General features: G+C 41.3%; 1 protein-coding gene across 1 annotated transcript; it reads right to left on the bottom strand.

Annotated features, from left to right (window-relative positions):
• Positions 1–353: 353 nt before the first annotated feature.
• Positions 354–17,799, bottom strand: LOC149087363 (kelch-like protein 10). Its single transcript, XM_089231912.1, has 8 exons — positions 17,323–17,799; positions 15,639–15,838; positions 15,227–15,508; positions 13,636–13,946; positions 9,038–9,229; positions 6,243–6,362; positions 3,249–3,392; positions 354–379 (listed from the first exon to the last, which is right to left on the bottom strand). The coding sequence occupies exons 1-8, from the start codon at positions 17,797–17,799 to the stop codon at positions 354–356; spliced, it is 1,752 nt and encodes a 583-aa protein (XP_089088038.1).
• Between the last annotated feature and the right edge of the window lie 5,478 nt (positions 17,800–23,277).

The following is a 23,277-nucleotide window of genomic DNA, read 5'->3' as shown; positions in this document are numbered from 1 at the left end:
TGATAACACATTTAAAAAATTTATATGTGAGATAAAGACATCATATGGCAACCTTTTTCGTGCTGCGGCGGATAGAAATTAAAAAAAATTTTTTTTGCATAGAACGGTAAAATTTACATAGAAAAACCACCCTACTGTATAACTCATGATTTAGGAAATACCAAGTCACTGTGGAAAGGAAGTGAGAACAGAGTTATATCGATCCACATCGACTTATAAATCAGCGCAGAAAAGAGAAAGACCAATACACACTAAAGATACACGGGATACAATCGATTTATTGAGTCAATCTTGTCCGAAAGAGAGTTTGGGGGATGTTTTTTTTTTCTCCTGATGGGGGACTGAGAAACACTTCACTCGGATAAAACTGCGGCTCTCCCTGGAAAAACAACCACATGAAAAAGAAATAAAGCATAAAAAATATTATTCATATGTAAAACTGAAAAACAAGAACATTAATTAATGAAGTCTTGAAATACAGGGGAAGAGCCGCCTGAAATGATGACGCCTCCGTAAAAGGCCAGTTTTTTTCTGGTACAGAATTTGTTGGAACGTGCACGTGCGTATTGTGAACCTGACATGATGTTTGTTTCTGTGTAATGCTTGTTATAGTGCTGCCATCTATTTTTCGGACTACGAGTGAAGTGAAAGGGTTGAAGACTTGTAATTTTGTGGGCCTGTTGCTCTCCATGGCGAGACTTTTTAACGGGAAGATCGGCTCGCATTCGCGATTCGAAGTTGCGAACCACAGAAAACCAACTGCAAAAAAAAAGGCGGATAGGACTAGAGAGACTGGAGACCCGTTGATCAACCATTTATCACTTTGATTCTTTTGCTCTATTCATTTAGAAAACACTCAACGAATGGATAGGGATCCCCACTAAAACGCCGCGCACCCTCTTCTAGACTCGTGAGATTTGTAAAGACATTGAGCTAGACGCGGGGGGGGGGGGTCCCTGTCAGAATGGGAGTTGGTAAATGAAAAGAGAAAACATATGTCCATAAATGTACATAATTTTCAGCCTTTGTTCAGCTACTCAAGTCAAAATTTAAATAAAAGTATTGACGTTCCTTAGAATATTCAGGGGGAAAACAATCCCTGCTCGTGCCAGTATCATCGTTACGTGGAAAAGAAATGATCGGGCTCTGAATTGGCGATTTCTACGCCCCACATCCAATCACTATGTGGTATTTGTGAGCCAATCAGGGAGATTTTGCGCCAAAATAAGAAGAAACTAAATAGGATGCGGTGATTCAAAATGCGGTAAACTTGCTTGGCAATCTTGATGACATTACAGATGAACTTGGCAACCCGTGTGGAAGCTTTCTATCTCTAGGAGGTGCTTATTCATGGCCCTCCAATTCCTTGAGTGGGACTCCTACGTTGGGATATCTGGCGGGGACGTCCTGGTCAGATTTTTCCACGTTCCCCATCTGCTAGAGCCCTGTCAGTCCCACCCTTGACGATAGGTGGGGAGGAGGCGATCATTTTTAATAGTATGCCTTCATGAAGGGAACGAAAAAAGTGCTGCTAAACGATATTTTTGTGGGCCCTGCGATGATTAAAATATTTCAATCGATTCAAATCTCAACTTTATGAAGACTCCAATATACAGTATTTAGGCACTTGCTTATTTTTATAATGAAATCAATTTAGAAGAGATTTGATTTTTCCTTATCTCTAAAAAAAATACATAATGATATTATTTTATCTCGTTAAAATTTATCTATTTGTAATATTTCTTGGCATTAGCGCAACGCGATTGATTCCCAAGAAGGAAGGTTACGTCAGAGTAACACCTTGTAACGTTCTTTTTTGTGATTATCTATCTTTTATTTATAGTTTTAAAGCTGATGATGATGATGATTATATATGATAAAATATTGTAAGAACGTGCATTTTTTTCTTTTGATAAAACAGGGGAGAAAAATTATTACGCAATTTTTTGCAGCAACTATATCCCAAACTTTTGATGTTGGTCCGATGATTGAGGATATATCGCGATTTCTGTTTTTTGGCCGCTCAGTGTACTCTGAATCACATCGAATGATTACATGGCGCTAACTTGAAAGTCCGAGGATCAATTGTGTAAATTCATAATTCTTACAATACAAACTTACCAGAAAAGAAATACGAAACAGTGGTTCTCAAAATGTGTGTCCCGTCTCCCAGCATGCCCCCCACATCTTGAATCCAGGGCCTCCCTACACTGATATATTCGACAGGCCCCCTTTATAGTGAATTCATAGTGTAAAAAATAATAATAATAATGAAGTCTGTACTGAGCCCCCAGGCAAGGGGTCCCAGTACAGATTGCCCCTTTTTCAGTCCTACCTTTGTGGGGGGCCATGGTTCCCTGCGGCGTCGCCAAATTTTGTTGAGGGGAATCGTATTGAGCATAGAATACTGATATCTGCCAACGTAATAATGATTAATTGGAATCAGACTTTACCCAACATTCGCACGACTACCATGAGAGGGGGAAGGGATGGTAAATGAACAGTATAGTGAGGGTGCCTGAGATAAAAATGTCCGCTAAGCATTGCAAGAGAGAAAGTACAAGCTAGTAAATTATGGCAGAGTCATCATTTTCATGTGGGCTAAGTAAGGCAGCTGGGAAATGATTGCTGAGTAAGGCCAAACGATGATTGTTGAAGGCCTTTGATAAACGATGGCTGAGTAATGCCAACTGGTGAAGTATGAGCAGCAAACTTAAGTTTCGGTTCGACCCATAGGCCAAGAATCAACCCCCTGGTCTAACCACTTGTTGATGGCTTAGGTAAAGGCACTGGCAAATGATGGCTAGGGAAAATAAACAACGTGTAAATCAGTGATTCCCAACGTGGGCGTTAACGCCCCCTCTGTTTCTCGGAGGGCGGTAGAAGCTACAGGTATAACATAGGGTCCTATGGGTTAGATTGCGTTGGGGGCGATGGGAGAAAAAATTTTCTGAAGAAGGGGGCGACGGGACAAAAAAGGTTGGGGAACTTTGGTGTAAATTATGGCTAGGGCAAAGAAACCACGGGTAAATGATGATCAGGGTAAAAGAGTCACGAGTAAACGGTCTCCACGGCAAGAGGGTTAAAGAGAACCACTTTAAAAAGGAGGTTCACTAAAAAGTCTTTTAGCCTGTGTCCCACCGAAAATCCCGGTCCAAGGGAATTTCGGGATTTAGGGAGAGGGGTATGAGGGATTCATATATGCGTTCATTTTCGTGGTTCATACCTTTAGTGTATTCAATTATTACCTAAAAATGAATACTCATTGTTGTTCGGCAACCCTTTGACAACGCAAGCTGCGAGGGCACTCCTGTTCAGGTTCATCTCGGGAGCTGTCGTCCATTCGTGGGAAGATGTGTTCAGGTATTCCACGTTCGGCACCGTCGTCATACCTACATAAATACCCGAAAAGCATGTGCAGGTTGAATATTCGACAATAACATCTCGGAAAAAAATTGTATTTTTCATTGTTTAATAATTAATTTATAAGAAATGCATCATAGAAAAATGTCAAACATGAGTGAAAAATTGAGGGCTTAGGTTTGCCAGACGTCCCATATAAGCGGATTTAAAAGCGTACTACGGAGGTACATCTTATATTAATGGGTTTTGGGGGGGGGGGGTTTCCAGCCACACCACATAAAAATTATTGCGTTGAGGGTCGATCGTGTACTCTGACCTTCCACGTTCCAGTTCATATCAAATGATACGCATGCCTTGAGAGTGTTTATAGCTATACCCAAGCTTCCCATGCATTTTAAGGTGGGTGGGGGGTGGGGGGTACTTGTTCTATACAGAATGTTAGGACGATCGGTCGAACATAGGGGTTCTTAACCTTCTTTTAGCTGAGACCCAAAGTTAACAAATCGACACCATAGAAAAATTAAAAACTCTTGTTAAATATAGTCCATTCTGGTTATAACGATCTCCCCCCCCCCACACCCCCCCCCATCGTTCCGTTGAAAACGGACGTAAAACCCGGTGGTCGTAAAATCGAAAGGAAAACAAATAGGATACTCGTTATAACAAAAAAACATTAATGACCGATCCAATAGGCCAATATAATGAAATGGTCGCTATAACGTGGGGCCGTTATAACGAGCGTCTACTGTATTTCTTAAGGTCATTTGTGAAACCAGTAGCGTAACAAGTGGACTTTTACGACCAACCTTAAACAAAAGCCTCGGTGATTCAAGTTTCGGTTCGACCCGTAGGTCAAGAATCAACCCCCTGGTCTAACTAACAACTTGTTTCCAAAACTTTTCACTTCTGCCACTTCCCACCCCCTCTCTCTCAAAAGAAAAATTCTCTCATCGCCCCCCAGTTTCCTGAACAATCCCATACGACCATGGGATCCTATATTGTTATCGTATATCTGTTATCGCCCCACCTCCGATATGTTCCATCATCTCCCTCCCTTAGAGGAACACTAGTCTAATCCATTTTTTGATTCTGGAACACTAGTCTAATCCATTTTTTGATTCTGGAACACTAGTCTAATCCATTTTTTGAGTCTGGAACACTAGTATAATCCATTTTTTGATTCTGGAACACTAGTCTAATCCATTTTTTGAGTCTGGAACACTAGTATAATCCATTTTTTGATTCTGGAACACTAGTCTAATCCATTTTTTGAGTCTGGAACACTAGTCTAATCCATTTTTTGATTCTGGAACACTAGTCTAATCCCTTTTTTGATTCTGGAACACTAGTCTAATCCCTTTTTTGATTCTGGAACACTAGTCTAATCCCTTTTTTGATTCTGGAACACTAGTCTAACTGGTAATGGATTTATAAGCTAGTCTAATTGGTAATTGTAACACAACACTAGTCTAATCCATTGTTATGGAAGATTTCTCAAGATTTTTTCGTTGACTGCACCATTGGAAATTAGATAATGGTTTTAAGTATCTAGCGGCACATCCTTGCTCGATCTTGAAGCACTTCGGTGGCACCTAGAAGTGCCGGAAGGGAGGAGGGAATGTTACAGTTCTCACTGCGTTTAATATATAATTTAATCCCCCATAGTATTTTACGGCACCATAAGATGTCGCAGCACACTGGTCTATTCAGGGTGCATAGCAAACGCGGGGGGGGGGGGGGTATGTATGGTGGCATTCATTTTATTACTGGTGAACCGTTGATCGTGGAAATATACTTCCAATCAGGAAAGGTTTTCCAAATAACGTGCAATACTCAGATATGTCATTCTTGTTTCAAGGGTATAATTATTAAATTTTTTGTATAATTATTAAAATGAAAAAAAATTAACTTTTTATACAGTCCCCGTGGAAACCAAAACCCAATTAGAAAGTTGTTGCCCTGTGTCTATTGATGTCAACAAAGAAAATTCCATGTTTCTAAGTGCAATATTCACTGAGATAAAAAACTCGAAAAACGGAGCAAAGTTGGGAAAAACAGCTCTAAATGCGGAAAACCCGTTTTACCCGCATATAACACTGTTTTGCTCCAAATTTTCTCCGTTTCTCGAAGTTGAATATCTCAGTAAATATTGCACTTAGAAACATTAGATTTTTTTTTGTTGTTGAGAGATAAGGCTTTGTTGAAAGACAACTTTCTAATTCGGTTTTGGGGCTCACGGGGACTGTTTAAAAAGTTATTCTTTTTATTTTAATAACCATACAATCCCTTGAAGCATGAATGACTTATCTGAGTAGTACACGTTATTTGGAAAAACCTTTTCTAATTGGAAGTATATTTTTTACGATCAACGGTTTCACAGTGAAATGCCATAATCCCCCTGTTTGCTATGCTGCACCCTGTACAGACCAGTGTGCTGCGACACTTTCATCAACCTGTGATTTGAAAAAATCTGGTATCGAAACCTTTGAGAACGTTTTCATGTTCTACCACAATTTTGTCCATCCAATCAAATGCAAATACAACGCCACAACAGGCAAAATTCCCAACAATTTCGCTAGTTTCATAGTCATGGTTTTTTCATGCCCTACCACGCAACAGTAGAACTGAATATAGTATTCGTTGGCACGATTTTAAAGTCGTACACCCTTGACTTCAAAATCGAGGGTTTACTGCATTTTAACACAGTAATTATAATTAAAGATGAATTTTTATCGATGAATTTTTATCCATTTTTTAACGATGAGCTTGACAGAATTGCCAAAATAGAGCAATGGCGAATCTTGCATGAAACTAAATATGGCTAATTATTATGGAATGAAAATGAGATTTTTTTTCTTTTTTTAAATTATATTTTTTACCATTGAAACCTCCGACGACGTAGAGTTTGCCTTCGAGAACGACGGTTGCGAAATTGCTGCGCGGAATCGTCATGGGAGGAGCTTCTCGCCAGTGCCTGGTAACAGGGTCGTAGCACTCCACTGCAAAAAAATAAATTGATGAACAACACACGGTAAATAACACTCTCTGCAATACAAACCCATAGTTGCTATCCGAGGAAAAAGAGATCACGTGAAATTATTCAAGTACATAATAGTGTCAGAGACGAATTAATGATTTTGCCACCCTTCTCGTATTCTAGTCTAACTTTCTTGACCACCCATTTCTCGAATTTACTACCTCTTAAGCCAAGTTTTCCTAGGCAAAAGGTTTTCTACGGTGCGTGCAGCGTGAAATCGCTGATTGGTTAAAAACATGAAATTCACGTTTTTTAACCAATCAGCGTTTTCACGCTGCAGGTAACCTACTCCTAGGAAAACCCGGCTTTAGGCTATTACCTGCTCAGCCGCCAACCGCTATAAATACGTCTCTGTCTCTAAGTCACTCACGTGATAGCAAACTTTCTTGGTCAATCTTTTGGGCGTTCACTGAACTGTCCTCTTGTTTATTAGACCACTCTTTTATGCTTACACAACTTATGGATCTCCAACTTTCGAACCCATCAAATCACTAGTTTTTATAACTAGTGATTTGGCTTCACTAGTTTTCATGGTTGCAATCGATTTCAATACATCGGACATACTTCTTTTTACTGGAGATAGACTAAACGTTCATACAAAGGTTTCTAACAGCTGGCTGATGCCAAGATATATTTTGGAAAGAGAGAAAATTCAACTGCTCCTGCGGGGAATCGAACCCACTTCCTTTCACTTTCCGGGTGAACGCCCTAGACCACTAGACTACAGATGCAATTGAATATCTCAACCTTTCCTTTCAGCTAGTGTGTACTGAACCAGGTGGTGACTTATCCGAGGATAAGTCGCCATTTGGTGGCATTGTCAGCAATTATCAGCTTTGGCCTGAGTTAGGTCCGACCGTCCATGTACGGTCCCGTTCAGTGCACACGAGCTCTAAGGAAAAATTTAGATATTCATTGCCTCTGTAGTCTAGTGGTCTAGGGCATTCACACGGAAAGGGAAAGGACGTGGGTTCGATTCCCCGCAGAGGCAGTTGAATTTTCTCTCTTTCTTTCCAAAATATATCTTCGCATCAGCCAGCTGTTAATGGATAGCGGGGAATGACATCATCCTCGGATAAACATTCATAGTCGGCAATAGCATTGGACAGACAGGGACTTTTTTTGGCATCCCTGTACAGCAAACACAGGCTCAAAATGCGTTTTTCCGTTTGTGAGATTCACAAAGAAAAATAACATTACGTTTTCCCCGCTGCTACTATAAACTGTGTACTAATATTCTTTTGTTCCATTTTTATTTGAACTATTTCCAGCGTTTCAGCCATCGTTTAATGGGCGGTTGACCAAGCGCATAGTCATTAGCCATCAATTTGTATTCATGAGTAAGTACTCACAGTGTAGCTATTTCATACATGAAACTTCATTTCCATTAATTTTTTTGTTGTTATTCGCCCTCTTCTATAAGATTGTGAGTTGATTTACGAGGCTTCGTGCGACACAAAATATAATTGAGATATGACTTTTTTATTGTGCGTACGTCTATTACAACATTCTGCCATTATAAAAATATTATGAAGATAAATAAGAGATAAATGACCGTCAAGGGAACGACATGTTTTTCGTAAGAGATGAATAAACATTCTCTCTCTTTCAGATGCTATATTATTTATTTGTATGTACGTATGGTTGGTATAATGACTTTCTACGTTGCCTACTGACTAGGAATAAACATGTCCATAGGCAGTCGACAATTTAGATCGAGAGAACCGAAAGATACCCAGGGTCTATCGCACGAGGTGATTTCATCACTGTCCCATGGGAATTCGGGTGCCTCCGGAGATTTATTGAAGTATGAAAATGACATTGTCGGCCACTACTGGCAGCAAACAGAAGCGTATTTACAGGGGGCTAGCGGGCTATAGCCCAGGGCGGGAAGTTTGGAGGGGCAGTAAATTTGAGGAATGAAAGATCAAGATAATTAGTAGAATGGGAGAAGGGCGGCAAATTTTTTATGTCGCAAGAGGTAAAACCATAATAAATCCTCCTCTTCCAGACAGCGAGGGATTAGATCAGTGAAGGGTCAAAAGAGTGGCTAAGAATATAGGCTGACCATATTTTCTCGAGAGAAATACGGGAAATTGAGATTCCAAATACGGGACATCACCAATTATCGCCAAAAATGACGCCAACCGAACAAAGTTGCCAAATGTTGTTGAAATCACGGAAAAATCACAATGCCTGGAAATGAAGCATTACTGAAAATTGCAGTGGATTAAAATGAATTCCACGAAAAAACATGTTCACCAAGACAAATGTGGGAGAGAGATCAATATATTCTTATTTATAGTTGTAATTATCATAATATAATTTATGAGTTGAAAAATAATTTCAATGTTTGACTTCAATAAAGAATAAAAATTCAAGTGGGCTTCGTGTAAAACACGGGAAAAACCGGGACACGTTTGCTAAAAAGTCGGGACGGCCAAAAAAACAGAAAATACCGGGACTGTCCAGGGAAATACGGGACGTATGGTCACCTTACTAAGAAAGTGTGAAGCATGTTAATAATCAAAAGAGAAACTTGGGGTACGACCAGATCGGTTTTTCCACACAACGACACTCGTTAGAAGATATCTGTGATTCTTATAATTGCGTTCAATTCTTATTTTGTATTCTTACCGCTGTTGAGCCGGTTAGTACCGTTGAATCCACCGAGTACAAAGACGAGGTCACCGTAAGCGCAGACGTTGACGCCACTGCGAGGGGAAGACATCGTGGGGATGAGAGTCCACGTATCGATGCTCGGGTCGTACACTTCTGCCGAGTTCAGTACTTGTGTACCGCTGAAGCCTCCGGCTATAAATATTTTGCCTAAAAATACACAGTGATTATTAATACAGATAATTTTAAACGTCATTGACATTAATTACTGATGACAGTGACTTCAAGTAAACAGTCTACATTAGATGCGTTTCCCCAAGATGAGCAATATTGCCCATACCCGGGGGGGGGGGGGCGTGTTGGAGATGAGGAACAATAGCGTCAAAGCCAGGGGGTGTTGTGAGTGCTCGAGCACCCATGGCAATTTATGGCATGGGTCTGAGCACCCCCAAGTGGAATCAGAAATCAAAATTTTCAACGTAAAGATCAAGACCGAGCACCCACAACACTTCCAAAGAGTTCCAAACATTTCCGACATACCTGGTAGCAGGATTACCCCGTAAAAATCATGCTTTTAGACCACGGAAATAACAATCTTGCTAAACTAAGAGAACTAATTTTCAGGGTAACGGTGACCTCGAAAGCCCATGAGAATCACGTCCCAGGAAGACCCACAAGATTCTGGACGAGGAAGACTTCGCGGATTATGTTTTGGAGAAGTTTCTGGAAGACCACAGTAATCAAGCTCCAAGTACAACAATCATGATAAGTCACATTTAAAATTTGGATAATAAAATATTTCGCACTTTAGTTCAGTGGCATTTATTGCGTTGGAATAATGACTCTGCTCTGGGTAGCTCCTCTTTTTTCCGATGTTTACCGTAATTCATTTTTTTCTTAATCACCGAATGTTAAGGCGCGATAGCCCAGATCGATAAGGTACCTAAAGATGCGAAGGATGTTTAGAGATGTCACGAGTTCGATAGCCGGTTCGTCCTTGTCAAACTTGACACGCCCTTGTCCTAACGCGGAGGTACAACAGAAACGGTGACATGATCACAGAATAAGATTGGCTCAACAAGAGGTCCCACACCTCTTGTAGTTGGCGTGTCTAGTTAGCTTTCGTGTGCAGAAAATGAACGTGGTGCGTCAAAAATGATCGAAACATCAGAATTTTAAGAAAACAATAGCTTAAAAGAAATTCAAATTCTTGTTAAATATACAAAAGACGAAATCTGAACGATTGCGATGAATTAGTGACGCGATTGTGCTACGATGAATGAACCTAGATCTGCTCAGATCGGATACCTCAAATACAATGTTATCCCCGTGATAAACCAACAAATCCGCGTACAGATTACTCACTTTATGCGGTTAATCAGTTCTGAAAAACAATCGTGTCAGGCAATTTCTCGTAAAGTGAGATCGAGCAAAGCAGAGGATACCCGTAACACAGAAACGGGACGTGGGGACAAAATGCCACGTAACTGGAAAGACCGAATCCATATCAATATTGACTTGAAGTTGGCTTCTCGGCAGCTGAGGAGGGGGATGGTGGAGGAGAGACAGAGAATTGGAATGGATGATGACGCGAACTTCGAAGCTTGTTATGGGGCAGAATGCCAATGAAGAGCGAAGCGTAATATCGATACGAGATAACGATAAATGATTTGAAGCTGTCAATGCTACGGCAGTGCACCAGTAGTTAGCTTTGCGCTAACAATGTGGGACGGAAGTGCAAGCCCAACACTTCTAAGGAACGGAAGTTTCCGTTAGGCTTGTCAAAGCAGAACGGAAGTGGCCATCCAGGCTCGTCGATCTGGTACGAAAGTGTTCGTACAGGAATGAAATGGCAGTTCAATCTAGAAAGCACGACAGCACTTGAGCGCATTGAATGGAGCAAAGCGATTTGAAGTTGATGCTACGGCAGTGAACGAGTAGCCGTAGTTTGATTTGCGCCAACAATGCGCGTACTGAAGTGAAAGTCCATTTCGAAATCGGAACTCAGTGGCCGCTCAGGTTCTTTAAACTAGAAAGCTTGCCGTCTAGGCGCGACAGCGAAGATGGTTGCGTAGGTGAGAAAACCCGAACGTAAGCGGTCGTCCAGACTCCAGAGCCATGTTCTGGTTTGGTGGCCGTCCAGGCTCTTCAAATAGAAGCGTTCTAGTAGCATAGACGGTGGGAGAAACTTATTATCTGGTAACCAACACAACACAACAGATACCTGTGTTTGTGTCAGTCACTTGGAACGGAAGCCCCCTGTTGTTAAAAAAAAATTATTGGTTTCCGTGGGGGCTTCGTTTCATGGGGGGGGGGGGCGCCGGGGGAGATTATGAACAATTATACCTTGATTTTTTGAGAAGCCAAACGGGGATCAGAAAAATGTTGTGAGCAACTGATAATGCACATCATGTCCATTTATGCCGACAAGTTCCAAGAGAATGGTTGCCTGAGTAAAACTAGAATGAAAGCGGCCATCTCTATTCTATTCCAACTAGAAACGTTCTAGAAACGCAAACACATGATGGAAAAATTAACTTTTGTCATATTTTCCGGTAATCAGCACAGAACGATTAGTTGTGTCAGTCGCTCAAAGTTCCACTGTCATTTCAAATTATTCGTTAACGTGGGGCTTCGTTTCTTGCGGAAAAATTTAACGCATATACCTTTAAATTTCAGTTACGAAAAAGCCCCAAGAGAATCAAAAATGTTTTCCAGCAACTGATAATACACGTTGTCCTTTTGACTGTCTACAAGTTTCAAGTAAACAGAATGGATGATGATACGAACTTCGACGCTAGCTATAGGAACGGGATGTCAATAACGAGGAGTCAAGCAAGTGCATGAAATAGCGATTTGAATTTGTCGATGCTACGGTAGTAAACTAGTAGCCGCCGTTGGATTTGTGCCAACAATTTGTGTCAACGTACTGAAGTGAAAGCCCGACACTTTGTAGAATCAGAATGGAAGTTGCCCGGTCCAGGCTCTTCCAAGAATGGAAAAGTTATCCAGGCTCTCTCTAACCTGGTACGAACGGAAGTGGCTGTAGAGGATAATGGCCGTCCAGTCTCTTCAAATTAGAAAGAACGTGCTGCTCGGGCACGAAAATGGTTGCAAGGAAACGGAAGTATCTATTCCAACTGGAAGCGTTCTAGAAACGCTGGGCGGAGACAGGCTCAGCTTACAATTTTCCAGTAGGAAGCACAGAACAGAAAGCTGTGTTAACTGGAATGCATCTTTTATTTCAAATTATTGGTTACCGTGGGGCTTCGTTTCTTAAACATTTTAAGGTATATTAGTTTAATTTTTCTTACGAGAAGCGCCATGAAAACTAAAAAAATGTTTTGACCAACTGATAATACACATCTCCATGTTGTCCTCTGAATTGTCAAGAATCAGCTTCCTATGTAAAAGATCAAGACGAGCACTTTCAACACTTACACTTCAACAGTTCCGACGCCCTTGTTAAGGGAGCGGTAATAGCTGCTGACGCAATATAGGATCTTATCAGATCGATCAGGAGGGAGGGGAGGGGGTTGGAAGGTGATGAGAAAAATCTTTCTTTTGAGAGGGAGGCGGTAAAACAGAAAAGTTTTGGTAATTACGGTCTACGTTATACGGATTACGTCTGAAGTTTCGCGTCTTCGTGGAGTGGCTAGTGTTTAAAGCAATATGCGAAGTAGACTTTCACTACGTGACGTCGCTAGACTTCGGTTCAACAGTACATATAAACACATTTAAAATAACTTATAATCAACTTCGTGCTTAAATATACTGCTACTAAACCACACATACACCTCGCCCACATTCCTCTGCGGGATTTATAACAAATTGGTACATATATGGAAATATGGAAAATGCATATATGGAAATATGGAAAATGCATATATGGAAATATGGAAAATGCATATATGGAAATATGGAAAATGCATATATGGAAATATGGAAAATGCATGTATGGAAATATGGAAAATGCATATATGGAAATATGGAAAATGCATATATGGAAATATGGAAAATGCATATATGGAAATATGGAAAATGCATATATGGAAATATGGAAAATGGAAATATAGAAAATGCATATATGGAAATTGGGCGCTCTCAACGTCATTCATGGCAATTTGTGATGATTATAAAGATACATTTCTCTTGTCAGAACGGGTTGTTAAACTGAAAGGAAGTTTGTTATATTCTGGGACAAATACCGTTCTGAGGTCTTCGAAATACGCATGCACATATACACACTGTTTATGACAAGCCTGGACAAATCGCAAAAAAATCTAGGTGCCAGGAAAACATTTTTACCCGAAGAAAAAGATCAAAATAATTTGAAGCCTTAGTCCTTTTAATTTTTTTTTTCAGGACATAGTGATCCTATTTCGTGTTGGCAATGTTATGCTGCTATAAATTCAGAACATTTTGTGAACATCGGAGCAGCCAAACATTGGCTGGTCTCAGCCTGCAGTTTAGTTAACTATACAAAGAAAATGTTTAGGTACCAATAACAAGTTTTTTGTCGCCATGGCGACCTGGCGCCTGGGATTTGTTCAGCCCTGGCGTATGACAATGTGAATTTTTCAAATACCACTTATCTCTTAACAGGAAATACTTACCGTTCAATGTCGCAGCGTTCGCGTCGCTCCTAGTGTGGTGCATCGACATTATCATCTTCCACTGGTTGTTGCCGCAATCGTAACGCTCGACAGAGTTCATGCGGACCCGTCCGTCGTAGCCACCCATGGCGTACACGAAACCGTCGATCGTGGCGACGCTCACGTAACAACGAGCGACGTACATGTTCGACCTCTCCCTCCACCTACAAACGACGGGATCGAACGCCTTGACACTGCTGAAGCAAGAATTTCCATCGAATCCACCGATCATGTAGATAATGCCGTCCACGACAGCAAGCCCGTGGTACGCCCTGAAGAATCGGAAAAAAAAAATTACTATTCACTATATAAACAACACAATGGAAGACCTCTCAATAGCAAGCGTACAGGAGAGAAAGGCTAACCCAGGGAACTTCAACCTTCGAGACATTGTGGGCCAATTCAGATTTGCCATGAAGCTTACGGGCCATGCCCCCCCACACAAAGTTGGGGTTGACAAAGCTCCAGCTCAGTCCCCGGGAGAGATGATTCTCTATTTTTTTTTCATACAAGAAATTCACTAAAGAGGGCCTTTAAAAACCGTGGTTTGTGGGGCCCACCAGAAAATTTCCAATCTAGGGGACCCGCTGCGGGCCATCGCATCAAGTTATATAGCGATATTTATAATCTAAAGATGAATCCAGATTCACAAGAACTTGATGTAACTTGCAAATGGTGTCATAACGGATTGGCCAAACACGGCTCCGAATAAGAAAAAAAGCCAAAAACAGCCAAAAAGAATATTATTTCTTTCAGTTTATTTAAAAAAATATTTACATATATATATATTTAAAATAATTTTAAATATTTGTATTTTTTAAATAATTTCAAATTTAGTAATAGCATAGTGATTGGATGTGGAGCATAGAAATCGCCAATTCTGAGCCCGATCATTTCTTTTTCTTACAACGATGACACGAGCAGGGAATTTTTTCTCCTGAATATTCTGCTTGAAAATGGACTACTTAATGACATCATAAGCAGACTGCGAAGCCTTCTATCTCTAGGAGGTGCTGGCAGCACTGACAAACATGATCGGGCTCGGAAATTTCTATGCCCCACATCCAATCACTATGCGGTATTTGTGAGCCAATCAGGAAGATTCTACACCAGAATAAAAAGAAACGAAATAGGATGCTGTGTTTCAAAATGTGGCAAACTTGCTAGGTAGTGTAATGACGTTTATGGCAAATACTGCATAGGTCTTCTATCTCTAGGAGGTGCTGGAGGGGGGGGGGTGGACGCTATCAATTACGAACTGTACCCACGAAGTGCCGAAAAACCTCTGGACCGCAAAAAGTTGAGACGGCGACACTGGTAATGAATCAGGATCAGGTGAATAGTGTTAATGGTTGTGGATGCGAGTTTCATCGACTTATTATTATGTTTTTATTTAACACTCTTCCAAGTTTCTGCAGCTATTTCCTAAAAATGGTTGATGGACCAAGGCGAAGAGCTCCGAGGGCAACATGTTGAAGACATCCCTGGTTTCAACCAAACTCGAATTCCTAGACAAAGTTATCTCATTGTATATAAAAGATTCAGCCCTCACCTTGGCAGATCGTCGGTGAAGGGCGACGGGAACCAGCGCTTAGCTCGGTTGTCGTAAGTCTCAATGATGTTGCTGGCACTTCCGTTGAACCAACCGCCGATGACGAATATGATCTCGTTGGGAATGCGAGGCCGGACTGCCGGGTGGTGCAGTTCGAGGGGCATCTGTACGTCGCCTGCATTCAACATGTCGGAGAACAGCGAAGAGACCTGGTACAAGATCGGCGCGCAATCCGGATTGTCGGACACGAAAGGATGAGTCGCCACTTGTCGATCGTAGAACCTGATCAATGAGGAAAATAGAGGCAAGAAAAGAGAACAAAAAAGTTTCAGAGAGGACCGAAACACAGGCATGTAATTTCTTTTCGTTTAAAATGAAATTCGTATCATAGGTGGCAAATGCCGATGCTTACTCGAGGGTGCTGAAGCCAAAACGGAAGCAAAACAGAAGGCGAGGCATGTACTGGAGCCTGAATTCGGGATCGTTCTCAACCCACTGGACGGCGGCCCAAAACACCGCGTTTTCATCTGGGGCGTTCAACTCGTCGGCGTGCAGGGTCGCTTCGAGGTCATCCACGGACATCGCCTCGAAATACTTCTGGTTGACAAACACCTAAAGGAAAGGCACATAATTTTATGCTCAAGCATTGCTCGCGAAAAAAACACTTGCAATACAGTCGAATCCCGTTTTAACGAATATTGTTATAGCGAAAATCTCGTTTTAACGAACACTTTTTTTTTAATCCTCCAAATAAGTTTTACATAGGAACAATGCTAGGTAACCTGGAATTCCTTTATAACGAAATTTCGTTTCAACGAAGTGATTCCTCCAGTCTCTTGGCATTCGTTATGACGGGATTCGACTGTATTAAGGGGAACAGATGTTTTTTGGATATTATGTTGAGGTGAACTCGGAAAGAAAAGTCATTTTGTCTCCACCGGGACTCGAACCTCTTCCATATCGGGTAAGCATGCTACCATCTACACCACTACAGACATGACCTTTCTTTATTTCACTCACTGTGGCGTGAGGCGCTGAAGTAGAAGCATTAGTAGCCTCTCTTAACATCAGGAAATGACCCCAGGTTATCATTTTTTTTATTTACTATCATTGCAGGAATGACCCTATTGGTAGGGTGAAATTTTAATTGTTACTTGAATTTTTACAAGTAAGTTATAAAAAAAACCAATACATTTTTGGATTTAATTCGGGATGGGCATGTTCACATGTCCACAAGGGTGAGACTGACAGGGCTCCGTCCCGGGGACAAGGGATGATTCTTATAATTTATTTTTCTCACTCAATCAACTCACTGCAGAAAGACCTGTGAAAAAATCTGTCCACCAAGTCCGCAACAGATCACAGCCTAGGGACCCTGCTGCAGGATGTGAGGGTGGGGAGGCCCATGAGAATGTGAGGACCATGCCATGGAGTCCCCATGCCCATGGGGATTGCTCGAAATTAACTTCACTTCATGGAGATCCACTGAATATTGACTTTCTCTACAGGGTGGGCCCGTGGTGCATTGGCCATCACTACAAGGGCTCCGCGACATCAAAAAGTTTAGAGAAATACTGAATTAAAAGGCCATTCGAGGTCGCTTTTATAAAGCCAGGGTCACACTCGTGTCAAGGCTGGCCCAGTATGTGCCAAGGTTGGTCACGGGGCAAGTAGTAAGGCTGTTGCACCATTGGCAATGATCATCAATTGTTGATGGCCGGTAGAACAGAATGAGCAGTACCTTCAAGCCTTCAACACAAGTCAAAGGTGCCGTCTTCCTTCCCGATCTTCCAATCCGTATGGCAGCATATTGGTCGAAGAATGCCGGCAGTCACAACATAGAGATTGCTCTGAACAAATATTCGCCAAGGAAGATTGGACCAAACTGGGCCATGTAGCCTACGCCACTGCTGCTTCTTTGTGTCAGGGGAAGACAAATACTGGAAACAAAACATTTGTGGAAGTTTGACACGAGTGTGGCCTTGGCTTAACCAAATATGCCCAGAAACGAAAATAATGTTATTATTATTGACCATATACATGGCCATTAAATAATATTGCGTGTTATTTTAAAGTATAAGACATAAGGAACTTACTCGTTCGAAGTTTTTCAGCAAGTACTTCTTGCACAAACGAATCAGATCGACGCAGGACGTCGCCCTCGCAAAGTTCAGGATCTCGACGCAGTTCCGCTCGTTCAGGTTGTCCACGAGGAGCTCCAGGCACTTCCCCTTGATTTCTGGCATCCCCAGGTTTTCCGACAGCACCATGACGCTCTCGGCGTGACCCTCCGGCGACACGTTCAGCTCCCCAGCGTACAGATACTTGATGATCGCCTGGATGTCGGATCCCGTGAAGCCGATCAGGGGGACAACCATCTTCTCCTGCTGGGCATCCATCGGCGTCTCGATCACCAGCGCCCTGAAGAAAGGGCTGGCCGAGGCCAGCAACTCCAGGTGGACGTTCGAACGGTGGCCATCCCAGGTGCTCAGCTTGCCATTTGTCAAGTGGTCGTTTTTGTGCAGAGCCTCGAATTTTTTCCGGATCTCGTCGATGCTATTCGCTTTGGGCATTTAAGTCGAACGGTTCGAAAGTTTTGTGTGAATCTACCATACCTCAGAAAATGTTTGCGCAATAACTTCTAGACTTTCCCTCGAACGGATTTCGTTTTTTGTTTGGATTTCGATACTCAGTTCTGCCTGGGCTTTCAACTCTGCATAAGAATTTTGAATGACGGTTGCCGTTCTAATTCAAATTATCCGAAAAAATAAAAATGGTAAATATATATAGAAATACTTTATAGCGGCTGGCACCGTCGTCCAACACCATCCTCTTAACCAATTTTATAAGAAAATAATAATTTGCGTTCATTTACACACACAAAAACACACATGTATAGAAATACTTTATTAGTATTTTTTCATTCTCTCAGCCTTCTGTGTAATGAAACCTGTTTCTCGCAGAACTGAACTGGAATGACGTCACCAACTATCAGAAAGATGTATAAATGTCCGAATTTCTGGTTCAGTGGTAGCCAACCTTTTCCTACACCTTGTAAATAATTGGACCTCAAATCTTGCGTACAGTCAACCCTCGGTTTACGAACTTAATTCACTCCTGAAGTCAGTTCGTAAACAAAATTTTTCGCAAACCGAAATCATTTTAATAAACAATGAAAAAAGAAAAAAAAAAGGCATTAATCCGTTCTCGGGGCTCCGAATATTTCTGGTGTGAACTTTTACAACAGCTCCTGGGCATAATCAATGGTTACCATCAAACCAATACACAAAAAAATTACCATAATTCTAAAGAAATGAATACAAACGGAATTAAAACGATGCCAGAAGAAAGTTTGGTTTCGTAAATATGAATAATCTATAATCTTATTGTCAAAGCCCTCAAAATCTCCGTTCGCACTACACAATCTGGCCATAAAATATCTGGCTTCGAAGCTAAATTCATGGTTCTCTGTAAGACACTCGCAACCGACCTGTTGTAAATAAGAACTATGTAATGTAGGATGATAAAAATAAATGTTTCCAGAAGTTACATTGCAGATGTTCGTGATAAAGATATCATTGCAAAACATCTTTGAAAAAGTTCTTTTCTTCAGAGCTTCGTAAAGCTTGAAACGACCTGCTTATCCAAGGGCTGGACCAGATTAGCCGTATTTGGTGGCGGGAATTTTGCTTTGATGAAATATCATTCCTCAACCAAATTCTGTCGAAAATAATAATAATGTAATCTCAGACGTCTGAAAAAATGTCTCTTTCGGGAGTTAAGCCGTTTTGCGTGTTCATAAACCAAGATTAGTTTGTAAACCGAAGTTAACTATACCCATAGGATCGTTAAGAGATTTCGTCAGTATGAAACATGCTTAGTTCTTATCGGGACGGAATCTTTCTTGACAGAGAAGTGCCATTTTCTCTTGTAAAAAAATCTCTCTATATTTTTTACAAGCGACCGCAGAAGCAATGACTACTGCGATAAATCCCATCACCGAATGGTTAGTGCACCAAGCTTTCAGTGAGTGGACGGAAAGAACAGCCGCTCGTAATCGGCTAAACAGTACACGTACCCCTTGAGGTGCGTCTACATATACTTATTCGGTTTAGGGGTGATAAATAAATGCTCATAACTTTTCTCTTTCTTCTTTTTTTCTTCCTCTTATTTTCCCACCCACGCACAAACCGATTGCGAGGGCAGCACTCCAGTCTACCACTATAAAAAATTTAAGAGGCCGAGCCTGTCTGATGCACCGACCATCGTCGGATCATTGCAAGTACCACTTTCGTTGCTCGTGAATCATTCGACTTATCAATCATCATCATGTTTCAACCATGTTTGTCACCATGCAAATAAACCTGTCATCATGTTTGAGAGAATCATTGCAATATGTCATACCATTCACATTCTACGAGAGCTTAGCCAACTTAAGGGCAACGCACAGCATGGGTGTGTGTTGGGAACCTCTACTTCACTACACATCAACTCCAGCCACATCGCTATATGAAATTTACTGCCGTTAACAAGTTGGGTTGGAAATGAAGGCGCCATCTATCGGTGATCACCTCAAGTTCGTTTGGGGGAAAATATCGTGTTATCTAAATTCTTCCCCGGGATTGAACCTGGGATCTAAGGACAACTTTGACAGTGGTAGATGAGCATCGTACCACCACGTCACGAGGGCATCGTCACCAACCTCTGTGGCGACGTCATGAGGTGTTGGTATATTGATTTTTGCTCATTCAATGCGTTAATATGTTTCATTTCTAGGCCATTCTGTGGAGCCGCGGATAAACGATGACAGATCCAATGTCATGCCCCCCCCCCCAAAATGGTAGGGCTGACAGAGCTCTTGCCCTGGGGCCAGAGACAGTTTGCACCATTTTTTGTTTTTTATGCCATAAATTCACTATACGGACCTGTGAAATTTATGACTTGGGAGCCTGCGAAGGATTCCAGCCTAGGAGCCCTGCTCCAGGATGTGGGACCATGGTTGATAAAGCCTGAGAACTACTTCCCTAGAATAATTCATGTTTGTGCTCGAGAAGTGCTGCCATCTGTCTTTCATGTGTAAGTGACAGATGCCTAATTTTCGTGATTATGCAAATATCACGTTGAAGATCTGAGCCTGCTCTCCCCCCCCCCCACCCCTTTCTCTCTCGGGAGAGACCTTTTTAAACAGAAGACCAGCTCACAGTCGGACTTCAAAGTTTGAAAACCACTACGAAATTGACTTCAAAAATGTGAGTGAGAGTTTGGCAGCCCGTTTGCAGACACGGTAAAGATCGGCAAGAAACTAGGTGGTCAATCAATTGCATAAGAAGCAAAGTCCAACGTTTCAAACGTTCCCGCAAGGACGCAGGTGTTGATTCAACTTAGACAGAAAACAACCAGTCAGACACATAATCACTATTGAATCAAACAATCCTAAAAATTTCATATTTTATCCCTCATATATACATATCAATTTCACAAATTTCATAATTACCTTTTTTTTCATCGCTTTCTTTTTTTTTTCTTCAGAAAGTTCCGAGACGGTCCGACAAGGGTTGAAATTGTCACCAGAAACGATGGAGCCTGGGCCGTGTACGGTTTGAACAGCCCCGTGTGCATAAAACGACCGCGACAAAAAATGATCAACTCCAGTGATATTTACTCCATACCAGTATTGAAATTACAATGCATTAAAATCATTTTGATTAAAATGATTTCAATACTTTTTATGATACATATAAATGAATTATGCCTTCTAAAATTGTACGGTAGAATAGCGTCTTTCGCGGCTGACAATATATTATGTGTCGAAGGTAAAAATATTTCTCATTTGATAACTAAAGTTTAAGATGACCTTAGACAGATTAAACACATGGCTAGCAGAAAATAAATTACTTCCACACGTAAAAAAAAACAAAATTCATGTCTAAAAATTAGAGATATAAAACCAGAAACTCCATTATCACTAAGATTGCACGTTTGTAAATACCAATCCCAAATATCTGTTCTTGCAGTCACTCAGAAAGAGTAAGAGATTATAACTACTTAGGTTGTAGTTACATACAAGACGATCTAAAATTGAATAGCCATTCTAACAATGTCTGTGATATGATAAGAATACAAATTGCAGCTTTATATACACTCATGTCCATAAATTAAGGATAACGCCAGCTCCGGCAAATAAAGGTTCAGAAACAAAACAAACGTTACTTATTCATAAAGCCCATTTATTAAACAAAAGATAAAGAACAAAAACGATGGTGTATGTATGATACCATCCATAAAAACTACGATTTTTGCTCCCTGGAGCAATTGTAAAAAATATCTCCTTTGCAAAAACTTTCTATTACATGGTTGGTATGATGGTTAATACATTGTATGTCTCCCATGCGATGAAATACAGTCCGTACAACGCCTAGGCATGCTGAGTATCAAATTATCGATCTGATCTTGGGGAAGATCACTCCACTCAGCAAGCAATGCTCTCCGAAGTTCCGGTACACATGTAGGAGGTGGTTGACGGGCTGCAACTCGTCGGCCAAGCATGTCCCACACATTCTCTATCGGATTCAAGTCAGGTGAGAGTGCTGGCCATTCCATACGGGTTATATCCTCAGATTCAAGGCATTCGTTTACGATGTTTGCTCGGTGAGGACGGGCGTTGTCATCCATAAACACAAATTCTGCGCCCATGGCATCCCTAAAGAAACGTACATGTTGCTCCAGAATGATGTCCCGATAAATCCGGGCTTTCATGGTTCCGGTTTGAACATGCAGATCTGTTCTGGAACCCAGTATAATTCCACCCCAAACGAGCGGTGCTGCACCACCGTAACGGTGTCGTTCAATGATGTCGCCTTGGTGGTAACGGGTACCTGGCGTTCTCCGTATGAAAGTCCGACGTGAATCAGACTTCAAGCTAAACCTGGACTCGTCGGAAAACATCACACAAGCCCACTGTGACGATGTCCACATTGCGTGTTCTCTACTCCAGGCTAATCGCTGCCGACAGTGAGTTGCCGTGAGCGGAACACATTTGACAGGCCTGCGAGCATATAGACCAATATCTCCCAAACGTCTGTACACGGTTTGAATTGAAACTGTGGTACCCGTGGCTGCAGATAGCTGACGAGACAGGTCGGATGTTGTGCTCCGTCTGCTTCTTTTGGCAGTTACTGCCAAATACCGGTCTTCATTCGGTGTTGTAACTCGAGGGCGACCTGTACTGTAACGTCTACTGACATTTCCGTTATCTTGGAATCGTTGCCAAAGCCTAGAGATGACACTTTGGGCAATTCCAAGTTCCTCGGGTACTTCCATCTGAGTACGCCCACATTCTAGGCGGCCGATAATTCTACCACGTAAAAAATCATCCACATGCGTCCTCTGTGTCAAAGCTATTTGCTTATGGCACTGAGTGCCTTATAGAACTCTTCTTTGCCACCATTCCTTATATACCCCCCTCTTACACTCTCGTCATTGTGACGTACTATCGGCATCATCTGGTGGCTTCCTGAAATTTGCATATCATTCTTGCAGACGTGTGTGATAATTCTACAGGTGAAATTTTTACTTTAGATTTCGATTCCCGTGTGATTCTGAATTATCCTTCCTTAATTTATGGCCATGAGTGTAGATTAAGAAACATTGTAAGTCCGGAACTCCTTAAAACAGTTTTCTACGCTTGGATCCATTCAAGAGTAACCTACGCTATTACAGTGTGGGGAGGTGCCTACCACGATAACATCAAGAACTTAATTAACAATCGCATGAAACGTAAGGTAATAACATTTACTAATCCAGTTCCACTGAAATTAGCAATTTTAATACTTGATCTAAGGCAAATTTATGTGTATAAAATGATAATTTTCATGACTAAAAACCATAATTTATTTCTTAAAACTAACAACGATAGAACCTCAAATAGATACAACCTCTTGTATTCAACTCTAAAAACAAATAAATACCTTGTTCAAAAAAGTATAAATTACCTAGGACCAACCATTTGTAACAAATTCGGAAAAAAATCATCAGACCTTAGAATAATAAAG

The sequence above is a fragment of the Pholcus phalangioides genome, unplaced genomic scaffold (genome assembly GCF_987345545.1).
Source record: "Pholcus phalangioides strain wild (caught in Gottingen) unplaced genomic scaffold, Ppha-v1.0 ptg000004l_1, whole genome shotgun sequence".
Taxonomy (NCBI): domain Eukaryota; kingdom Metazoa; phylum Arthropoda; class Arachnida; order Araneae; family Pholcidae; genus Pholcus; species Pholcus phalangioides.
This window is presented reverse-complemented; position numbering and strand designations above follow the sequence as displayed.